This window comes from Grammomys surdaster, unplaced genomic scaffold (genome assembly GCF_004785775.1).
Source record: "Grammomys surdaster isolate TR1022 unplaced genomic scaffold, NIH_TR_1.0 126313, whole genome shotgun sequence".
Taxonomy (NCBI): domain Eukaryota; kingdom Metazoa; phylum Chordata; class Mammalia; order Rodentia; family Muridae; genus Grammomys; species Grammomys surdaster.
Window position 1 is genome coordinate 6,777,526 of NW_021621113.1, and position 10,339 is coordinate 6,787,864.

Genomic DNA, 10,339 nt, shown 5'->3' on the forward strand with positions numbered 1-10,339 from the left:
CTCCACTGCTGGTGATATTTGATCGAGGCCTGGGTGCCTAGCTGAAGGGCCTTCCTGTAGGAGGCAGGGGTTGGGTTTAGGCCTTTGAAGCTCTTTAACTGTAAGCTTTTATGAGTCACTATGAGTTGAAATTTAGCCTTTACATGAGGGTCAAGTAGAGGACATATATGAACTTCGGGATAAGATAGACTTAGGCTCAAAACCTGCCTGACATACATGCCTGAGACAGGAGGAGTTTGAACTGACACAAGTGCCTGGGACAGGAGGGGTTTGAACTGACACAAGTGCCTGGGACAGGAGGGGTTTGAAACTGAGGAGCTCAAGGCAATGGAGGCTTGCCTGGGCATTAGGAGATAGTCCCTCCCGCCTTTTTTTTTTTTTTTTTCGAGACAGGGTTTCTCTGTGTAGCCCTGGCTGTCCTGGAACGCACTCTGTAGACAAGACTGGCCTCGAACTCAGAAATCCGCCTGCCTCTGTCTCCCAAGTGCTGGGATTAAAGGCGTACGCCACCACCGGCAATAGTCCCTTTTCAAAAACAAAAGACACAGGCCTGCTGAGATGGTTGAATGAGTAAAGACATTTGCCACCTAGCCTGAAGACCTGAATTTGATCCCCAGATAGGAGAGAATCAAAATCTGCATGATGTCCCCTGACCTCTGCCTGCATGCCCTGCCACATGTACCCACGTGGGCACATGAGCATACACAACAAAGAAGCTTTTTTTTTTTTTTTTAAAGTGGTCTAGCCACTTCCTTGCTTGGACACTGTGGGTACATTTGTCTTCAATTTCCTTCCTGTAAAACCAAAAATGAGACGACACGGCCTCAAATGTGCTATGATGCTGAGGCTGACCTCGAACCTCTGATCCTCCTACCGTTTGCTTTCCAAGTGTTGGGATTACACGTATACATGCCCACACCTGGCAGTGCTGGAGACGGAACCCAGAGCTTTCTACACTTGAGGCCAGCACTCTGCCGACAGAACCACCTCCCCAGCCCCGTGAGACAGCAGAGCCCTGCCTGCCTGGTGTGAAGTGAGGCTCAGTGGATCACACCTCTGATGAGTTCTTCAACAAAAAGGCCAAACCACACATAGACAGATCCTTGGCTGACCTGTCATTCAAGAATTGAGAGGGGGGGTTTAAATTTATGGGCTGAGGTCCCAAATGTTTGTGAATACTTAACATGGGCAGAGAGCCAGCCCTTCCTCTGACAGGGACTGTTTTTGAGGTAATCTTAGAAAGCATGATACATAAACGGGCAAAGAGCCAGAAATGCTCCGGATGCATGGGGCAGGAGATGGCTCAGCAGTTAAGAGCTTGTATTTGGCTTCCAGCACCCACATAAGACCCACATAACTCCAGTTCCAGGGAATCCAAAGCCTCCATAGGCACCAGCATACGTGGCATACATAAACCTGTTGTGAAGTGAGGGAGCCGGACAGGTCCTTGTAATGCAGAGTCACTCTCAGGCACACTTGAAGCACAGAGGTGTTCGGATTCACGGATTCACACCCATTTGTGAATTCTGTTCTGTAGCCTGAGCTGTGTCCTTGGGCAAGTCAATCTCTGTGTGAAATAGGGTTGATCGCATCATTCAAGGATATAAAGAAACAAAACATGGAAACCAGTCGGTGCTTAGCACTGACGGTGAGGTGAGAGCTGTGACCTTTATCTCTCACGGATAATGTGGCCTCAGGCATTTTGTCATAGCAGTAGAAAGCAGCTGAGGCAGCTGAGACATGGATGGGTCTTCTCAACTCTGGCCACCGTTAGTAGGTTCAGACCAGAGAATCAGTGATCAGAGAGAAGTTCTTATCCCAGATGCTGGTGGTTGTGAGCTGGGTTTCTAGAGTCTGGTAAGTTAGGGTGGGGGGGGGGGTTGCTGTCCTGATCTAGTCAAAAGGAGAGCAAACTTCACATAAACATTTCCCTTCCTTATTCATATCTACTTACTTGATTTTCAAGTGATACTGAGATGGATGGAAATGATTCATTTATCAATTCTTCTTATTATTATTTTTTGTTACTCTTTTTTTTTTAAAGATTTATTTATTTATTTTATTTATGAGTACACTGTCGCTGTCTTCGGACAGACCAGAAGAGGGCATCCAATCTCATTACGGATGGTTGTGAGCCACCATGTGGTTGCTGGGATTTGAACTCAGGACCTCTGGAAGAGCAGTCAGTGCTCTTAACCGCTGAGCCATCTCTCCAGCCCCTTTTTGTTACTCTTAATGTGGTAGAGTATTTTGCCTGCATGCACGTCTGTACACATGGGTGCCTGGTGCCCGGAAGCCAGAAGACATCAAGCTGCCTTGGGGGTTTCGTGGCTCACGGCTATGCTTCCTCCAGCACCATCATGCAGAGTTCTGCATTTTTTCATTTATTTAATAAACATTAGCTGAGAACCATGGCAATGTGTGCCAGACCAGGGATACAAGAGTGTGGTGGTTTGAATTCACTTGGCCCAGGGAGTTTGGAGGAAGTGTGCCACTTTGGGTGTGGGCTTTGAGACCCTTCTCCTAGCCTCCTGGAAGCCAGACTTCTGTTTGCCTTCAGAACAAAATATAAAACTCTCAGCTTCTCCTACACCATGCCTGCCTGGATGCTGCCACATTTCCTTCCTTGATGATAATGGACCGATTCCTCTGAAACTGTAAGCCAGCCCCAATTAAAAGTTGTCCTTTATAAGACTTGCCTTGGCAGCTGGAGAGATGGCTCAGTGGTTAAGAGCACTGACTGCTTTTCTAGAGGTCCTCTATTCAATTCCCAGCAACCACATGGTGGCTCACAACCATCTGTAATGGGATCCAATCCCTTCTTCTGGTGTGTCTGAAGACAGCAACAATGTACTCACATAAATAAAATAAATAAATCTTTAAAAAAAAAAAAGAGGGCTGGAGAGATGGCTCAGTGGTTAAGAGCACTGACTGCACTTCCAGAGGTCCTGAGTTCAAATCCCAGCAACCACATGGTGGCTCACAACCATCTGTAATGAGATCTGATGCCCTCTTCTGGTGTGTCTGAAGACAGCTACAGTGTATTCAAAAAAAAAAAATAAAAAAAACTTTAAAAAAAAAAAAAAAGAGTTGCCTTGGTCGTGGTGTCTTTTTACAGCAATAAAATCCTAAGAGAACAAAGCATAGCCCACATTCTAGAGTCTGCAGCAGGGAAAGAGCTTGCTCGCCCAGCTGGTTCCTGTGGTATACAGAGGCAGAGCCACAGCTTTCGTCTTGGAAGTTGCTCCTTGGAAGTACCATTTATACTTTTTATTTGTTTTGTTGGTTTTTCAAGACAGGGTTTCTCTGTGTAGCCCTGGCTGTCCTGGAGCTCACAGAGATCAGCCTATCTCTGCCTCCCAAGTACTGGGATCGAAGGCATGCACTACCACAGCCTGGTTCATTTGTAGTTTTTTGAAGTATATTTAGCAAGTTAATGCATGGCAGTGGAATGCAGCAGAGGCAGGAGCATGGCAGGTTGGAGGGTCTTATTTATTTGTGTGTGTGTGTGTGTGTGTATGTATGTATGTATGCATGAATGCATGCATGCATGTTTTTGTTTTTTTTGAGACAGGGTTTCTCTGTGTAGCCTTGGCTGTCCTGGAACTTGCTCTGTAGACCAGGCTGGCTTTGAACTCAGAGATCTCCCTGCCTCTGCCTCCTGAATGCTGGGATTGAAGGTGTGTACCACTGCTGCCCAGCTAGGTTGGAGGGTCTTTTTTTTTTTTTTTAAAGATTTTATTTTTATGTATATATGAGTACACTGCAGCTGTCTTCAGACACATCAGAAGATGGCATCAGACCCATTACAGATGTTTGTGAGCCACCATGTGGTTGCTGGGAATTGAACTCAGGACCTCTGGAAGAGCAGTCAGCGCTCTTAACCACTGAGCCATCTCTCCAGCCCCCTAGGTTGGAGGGTCTTAATGCTAGGGACTGAGTGGATTGTCACATAGAACATGGTTAGCTAACTGTCTGCCTTTTGGACTGTGATAGGTCATTTAAGGGTAAATACTGGACCAGGTGTGTAGTCAAACTTCCTAATGTGGCCTGGGGCTGGCGTGGAATTACTGATTCTTCTGTCTGCACTTCCTAGGTGCTGGGCTTCCTGGCTTGGACCTCCACAACTTGGAATTCCAACCTCTAATGAGAACTCTTATTTGATGAGTCAGTTTGGATATTTAGAGGGACCTCTTACAGAAAACCAAGAATTTCCATTAAACCTGGCCACCCCCAACTTCTTTCCTACACCAAACCTAGATTTCTTGAGGAAAGGTCTCCTCTCATGTAACCCACACTGACTTTGAACATCTGTCACTGAGGTTCATCCTGGGTTACTTGAAACTCTGCTCCAAACCAAAACCAAACAAAATCAAGACCTTGATCCTTCTGCCTTCATCTCTCAAGAGCTGTGCTAACACCAGCAGCTCAGAAGGGTTTTTGATTATCTGATTGTGTCTGATTATGTATGTGAGTGTGGGTCCACATACCACAGCACATGTGTGAAGGTCAGGAGCACTTGCTGGCTCAGGGCTCTTTCTACTGTGGGTTCTGGGACTTGATCTGAGGATGTCAGCACATGGAAGCATGTTATCTGCAAAGCCATAAGATTTTCTTTCTTTCGTCTCTTCCTCCCCCTCCTTTTTTTTGGTTGGTCGACAGCCCTGACTTTCCTGTACTCACTTTATAGTCCAGGCTGGCCTCGAACTTACAGAGATCCACCTGTGTTTGCTTCCAGACCGCTGGGATTAAAGGTGAGTTCAGTCAAGCTTGGCTGGCTATAAGCTATTCTTGAATCTCTTTTTTTGTTTTTTTGAGACAGGGTTTGTCTGTATAGCCCAGGCTGTCCTGGAACTCACTCTGTAGATCCGCCTGCCTCTGCCTCCCAAGTGCTGGGATTAAAGGCGTGCACCACCACTGCCAGGCTTGAATCTCTTATCTAGTCTCCAAAACTGCAAGTGTCGCCTACCCCCAAAGCATGTCCTGTCCACTCCCATCTCCCTCCCCAGCCTGCTCAAAACACTTGAGTTCTGACCTATCATGCTGTTTTTCCGTCTTGCCCCCTCTTCCAGTCAACTCGGTCTACAGCAGTGACTTTAAATAGTAGAAACGGCCCAGGGCTGGAGCCCATGTTTATCTTTTTCCATGTGGTTTACTCTACCAGCACCACCATAAAAATAGGTCAGTGATTCTTCACTTCCTGTTAGAAGGCTGAGGCAGAAGTATGGTGTTTGAGACCAGCCTAGGCTAGAGTAGGAAGGGGCTGGGGAGAGAGAGACCATGTTACAATCATGTCATATATGGTGTGGGGAATGAAAACAAGCCTGTATCTCTGAACTACATGCCTAGCCCCTAGTGGGCTCAGTGGGTCACGACCCCTGGAATACAGGGGTCACTTAAGACTATCAAAAAACAGGTATTTAGAACAGTAGCGAAATCACAGTTACAAAGTAGTAATGGAAATCATTTTATGGTTGGGGTCACCGTAATATGAGGAGCTGTGTTAAGGGGTTCCAGCATTAGGATGGTTGAGAACCACTGCCCTGAATCCTTTTAAGAGCGTACACTGTTCACAATGCTCAAGTCTGGCCTGAAAAGCCCCGCCTCCTTCTCAGATTCATCGTGCATAAACTCCTGGTTCTGAGGACAATATCATCAGCTAAGCACTAGACCAAGCCATTTCTCTAGTTCTCTAACTAGCCTGCATCTGTCTTCGGGTCTGTCCTAATGGTTGGTTCTTACCATCCAGCCTCTGGTTCACTCTCCACAGAGGCCTATCTCCTGCCCTATTCTGATTTTCTACGTGTCTTATCTACTGATGACCTTGGGTTGTTAACTGTCATTTCCTCATGGGGTAAGATCCAGGACCTTATTCTCTACCTGGCCCAACAGAAAACACCTACTGTCTGCTGCATGAGACATTTTTTTTTTTCCCAAAGGGGAGGGAGTTTATTCTGAGCAGAGGGCAAAGGTAGGGAGAGAAATGGGAGAAGAGGGTGGAGAAAAAGGAGAGAGAGGAGAGAAGTGGAGGCCAGCCATGACCACGTGGAGAGAGGGGGAAGGGAAGGGAGGAAGGGTGAGAAGCTAGAGGCAAGAGAGTAAGAGAGTAAGAGAGTAGAAGAGCCATGTTGTTCTTTTTGAGCCTGTTTTCCACCCATAAAATGGAAGTCTCTACTTGACAGGGTTAAGATTAAATGAAACAGGGGCTTAGTTTAGTGTCACAGCACCATGTGGGGTCCCCGAGTTCAATTTCGAGCACCACACAGAGGAAAGGAGGGAGGACGGTGGCAGAGTACCTGTCTGGAGTGTTTAAGGCCCGGATGTTTAATCACAAAGGGCCAGCAACCGTTGCTAGTTGCTAATGTCATTAGTGTTTATCCATTCTGTGATGGGATCCCCCCCCTCCCCCGTAGGAGCATGTGCACAGAACCAGAGGGATTCTCACATGCCCTTCAAATGACGTGTGCTTCAAGCAAGTGGGCTAACCTGTCCCTAGCCTGCTTCCTGTCACCGCCAAAGTCTTCAAGGAGGATAAAGAGTGGAAGAGCAGGTGCTTTGACTGGTTTGTAAGTTTATTAGAAAGGCCTTGGACAGATGAACCCTGAGTTACCAGCTGAGGAGGAAATGAAAAAACCCTCATCCCCCGTGGACCGCCTCCCTGGTCTCCTGTGAACTCTGTCCAGTGGCAGACAGGAAGTCTCCCAAAAAGTGCTCTCTGCCTCCTCTCCACGGGGTTGTCCGATCCGACCGCAGGGGCCCACAGTGGATGCGCTTTGTGGTGCTGGTGCCTGCAGCCAAGAGCTGACAGGTTGGGGTCTTTGGCTCTAGCAGAAAGTGGTTCTAGAAACCCAGAACAGAACGGAAAAGGAGACGGCTGGGGACCAAGTTCTGCTGAGGAGCCAGACTCTGAGGCAACGCTGGGCAGCTTGGAGGCGTGTGCAGATGGCTCCTTGGCCAACAGAGGGGAGTCTCGGCCACACACATGAGTGTTCATCCTGGGACTGCAATGGTCAAAAGGGCAAATGGATCTTGTAAAAAATTCATGGTAGATGATGCCATTTTTTTTTTTCTTAAAAAATAGTTTGTACAGTGAGCGGATTTCACACGAAGGAGCCTGAGGCCAGAAGAGCCGGTCCGGGGAGGAAGGCACTTCACACCCTCACGGGTGAGCTGGGCTGCTTTCAGGACTCCATTCCGCTTGGTCCTGGGACTCAGGCTTGCTCCCTCTGGGAAGGACTCTGCCCCCGAGGAGTCTGTCTGCACTAGGTTCACAGGGTGGTGGATGGCAGCTTCCTCACTCGCCGCTGGGCCAGGATGGATGACTCAATTGGCTTGAGTTGGGGCGTGGGTTTGGAGCTATTGAGTGCAGAATACGTAGCTGCCATGGCCCCCTAAGAGAGAAAAGGTAGGTCAGACCACAAAGGAGGGAGGGTAGTGGGCATCAGAACACATGTACCCCAGGGTCTGGCCCACCCCTCCCAAGGTCCCCCAGACCATCCAGCCCAGTGTTCCTTGCCTTGGTGCTGCTTCATGGCTACCCGTTTTCCTGGGACACAAGAATCCATAAATCTGGGACTCCCTATGTCTTTTGCCACATCCCCTGGTTCTGGGTAGACACAGAACTGCCTGGTTCGGTCACTTTAAGTCCCTGCCATAATCCACTGGTCTGAGACCAACCTCAACCCGACCCCAGGGGTCACTGATCACATGGCAGTCCCAGGTGTTCATGCCTACCTTCACAAGCTGCAGGTCTTGGTAGGATAACTGGCTCTGGGGAAGCTTGTCTTTCTGGGTGATCCACGGGTGCTGTAGGACCTGCTTGGCTGTGAGACGCTGGTGGGGGTCCACATGCAGCATCTTAGATACCAAGTCCTGGAGACACATGGACAAGGAGGTGACGGGTGGGGCATGAGGGAGCAGAGAGCCGTGCCCCAATGACTGGAAGGCCAACCGTGTCCAGCCTGAGCCCTTACACAAGCCCCTGCAGTCCGCTCTTTATACAACGAAGCCCCCCTCCCGACCCCATCCCAGAATCCCTTTCTCCCTTCCTTGCTGCTCTAGGATGTGGGGATATCTTTCCCTTTCTCCTTCAGAAAAGCCATGAGGAAAGGTGGGGACTGCCTGAAGACTGGGGGCAGGGAGGGGTCATGCAGACACATGAGGCTTAAATTTGACTCTCCCTGGGGTGGGGATGTAGCTAAGAGTCTGAGAGCTGGCCTGGCATGCACGAGGCACAGAGCTCCATCTCCGGCACAATGAAGAACAAAAATGAAAAGAGAAATCCATGAAAAATCACGGCAGGTATTTAATCCCAGCACTCGGAAGGCAGAGCCAGGGGGATCACAAGTTCAAAATCAGCCTCAGCGACATAGGCCTTGAAGGTCAGCCAAGGCTGGGGAAGATATCTTCAAAGCAAAACCAAACAAACTCAGTGCTCACTGCTCTCCCAGAAGATGAGAGTTCAGTTCCCGGCACTCTAATTTTTTTTGTTTTTCCAGACAGGGTTTCTTTGTGCAGCCTTAACTGTCCTGGCACTCACTCTGTAGACCAGGCTGAAACCAGAACTCAGAGATCTGCCTGCCTTTGTCTCCTGGGTACTGAGATTAAAGGCGTGCGCCACCACTGCCTGGCGATAAGTTGTTTCTTAAGAGCCTCAGTTTTCCCTCTGAGAAACAGAGGTGACAACACCCAGTACAGGCAGGATGCTATTCACCAAGGGCTTAACCATACTGCGAGGCATTCTAGATGAATAGAAATATCCCAATATTGAGAGTTCAAGCCCAGGCTCCTTTGGGGCGGCATCCCACAGGGCTCGGACAGATGTCCACACACCTGGCCAGAGAGCTAGCCACAAAGGGCCGGCATGCTTTCTAGCACACCAACTCTCCATGGAGAAAGACGGGTTAGGCAGCCCCCTGCATCCCTTAGGGCCTAGAACACATAAAGGGCAGTGAAGTTATCCAGACTAACAGGGGAGGGGCCTGTGTCTGGGAATCTTCTACTTGGGGTAATAATGTAATGGGGATTTCTGGAACATTCTACTGAGAGGGAGGCTGTAGGAAACCTGTCTGAGAATTGTGAAAAGGTGCTGATGTCAGCCCGGCTCTGTCCTCCAGGCCTCAAAGTCTCACCTTGGCTGTCTCTGAGACCGTGTTCCAGTTTCCCCCACTGAGGGTGAACTTCCCGCTGCCGATCCGGGTAAGGATCTCCTCTGGTGTGTCACTGGGCCCATTGGCAAATGGAGTGTATCTAGAGAGAAGTCCCAAATTCAGCTTTAGCCTCTGGCCTCCATCCTGGCACTAGGGGGTTAGGTTAGGAGGTTGGAAGCTCCCAAAGGCAGGGTCAGGGGCCCAGCCGTCACACTCACCCTGCCAGCATCGTGTACAGCAGGATGCCCAGGCTCCATATGTCACAGCCTTCATCGTAGCCCTGACGCTTTAACACCTGGCAGGAGGCAGGGGAGGGTGGTCAGGCTGAGGGGCGTAGGAAACATCAAACATTTCTCATAGGGTAGAGAAGAATCAGGGCCATGGACTATATGTCGTCACTTGGAACCTGGGTCAAGGTCCAGACAGTATGGGATGTTTGAGAGAAGTGACAGGGCCTCCACTTACCTCAGGTGCCACAAAGTTGGCTGTGTAGCAAGGTGTCATGAGGAGCCCGTTCTCAGCCCGAAGCTGCTTGGCAAAGCCAAAGTCACAGATGCGCAGGCACTCGGGGTTCCCAGACTCATCCACATACAGGATGTTACTGGGTTTGAGATCCCTGTGGACGACCTAGGGCCGAGGGGTGGGGTCAGTATATGGTACAGTAGTAGTGACCCATGCCAACTGTCAGAACTGAGAAAGTCACACAGACTGCCACACACACAGAGAAAGGCCCAGGCTTCTAGAAGAGGGGAAGGTATTGAAATAGGGCTTTATGTTGGTTTGTGTTGGTATACTGCCTTAAAAAACAACAACAACAACAACAAACAACCCAAAAACTGTGTGTGCAGATGCCAGGGCATACAACTTGAGAGTCCATTTTTTCCTTCCACTGTGTGGGTTCAGGGGACTACATCCGGGTTGTCTGGCTCGGCAGAAAGCACCTGTGCAAGCTGAACCATCTCACTGGCTCTGCATTGCCTTTCTGAAATCTCTGTGAAGATGCCAGCAGCAGTAAGCCTGCCCCAGTTTCTCCCTCTGACCTGCCCATCACCCGCTCTTTTCTAGGGTGGATCCTGCACCTGCAGTATGGGTCCTTCTCTCTCTCTCTCTCTCTCTCTCTCTCCTCTCTCCCTCTCTCTCTCTCTCTCTCTCTCTCTCTCTCTCTCTCTCTCTCTCTCTCTCTCTCTCTC

The 10,339-nt window shown here is 49.3% G+C and overlaps 1 protein-coding gene across 4 annotated transcripts in view; it reads right to left on the bottom strand.

Annotated features, from left to right (window-relative positions):
• Positions 1-6,551: 6,551 nt before the first annotated feature.
• Rps6ka1 (ribosomal protein S6 kinase A1) overlaps positions 6,552-10,339 on the bottom strand; it is a 38,666-nt gene continuing 34,878 nt past the window's right edge. For all 4 annotated transcript variants that reach the window (XM_028759575.1, XM_028759576.1, XM_028759574.1 and 1 more), the window contains 5 exons: positions 9,615-9,776; positions 9,368-9,444; positions 9,132-9,249; positions 7,735-7,872; positions 6,552-7,391 (listed from right to left, as the gene is read on the bottom strand). In XM_028759575.1, coding sequence (XP_028615408.1) covers positions 7,269-7,391; positions 7,735-7,872; positions 9,132-9,249; positions 9,368-9,444; positions 9,615-9,776 — 618 coding nt within the window. In that variant the 3' untranslated portion in view covers positions 6,552-7,268. The remainder of the gene's footprint in view (positions 7,392-7,734; positions 7,873-9,131; positions 9,250-9,367; positions 9,445-9,614; positions 9,777-10,339) is intronic.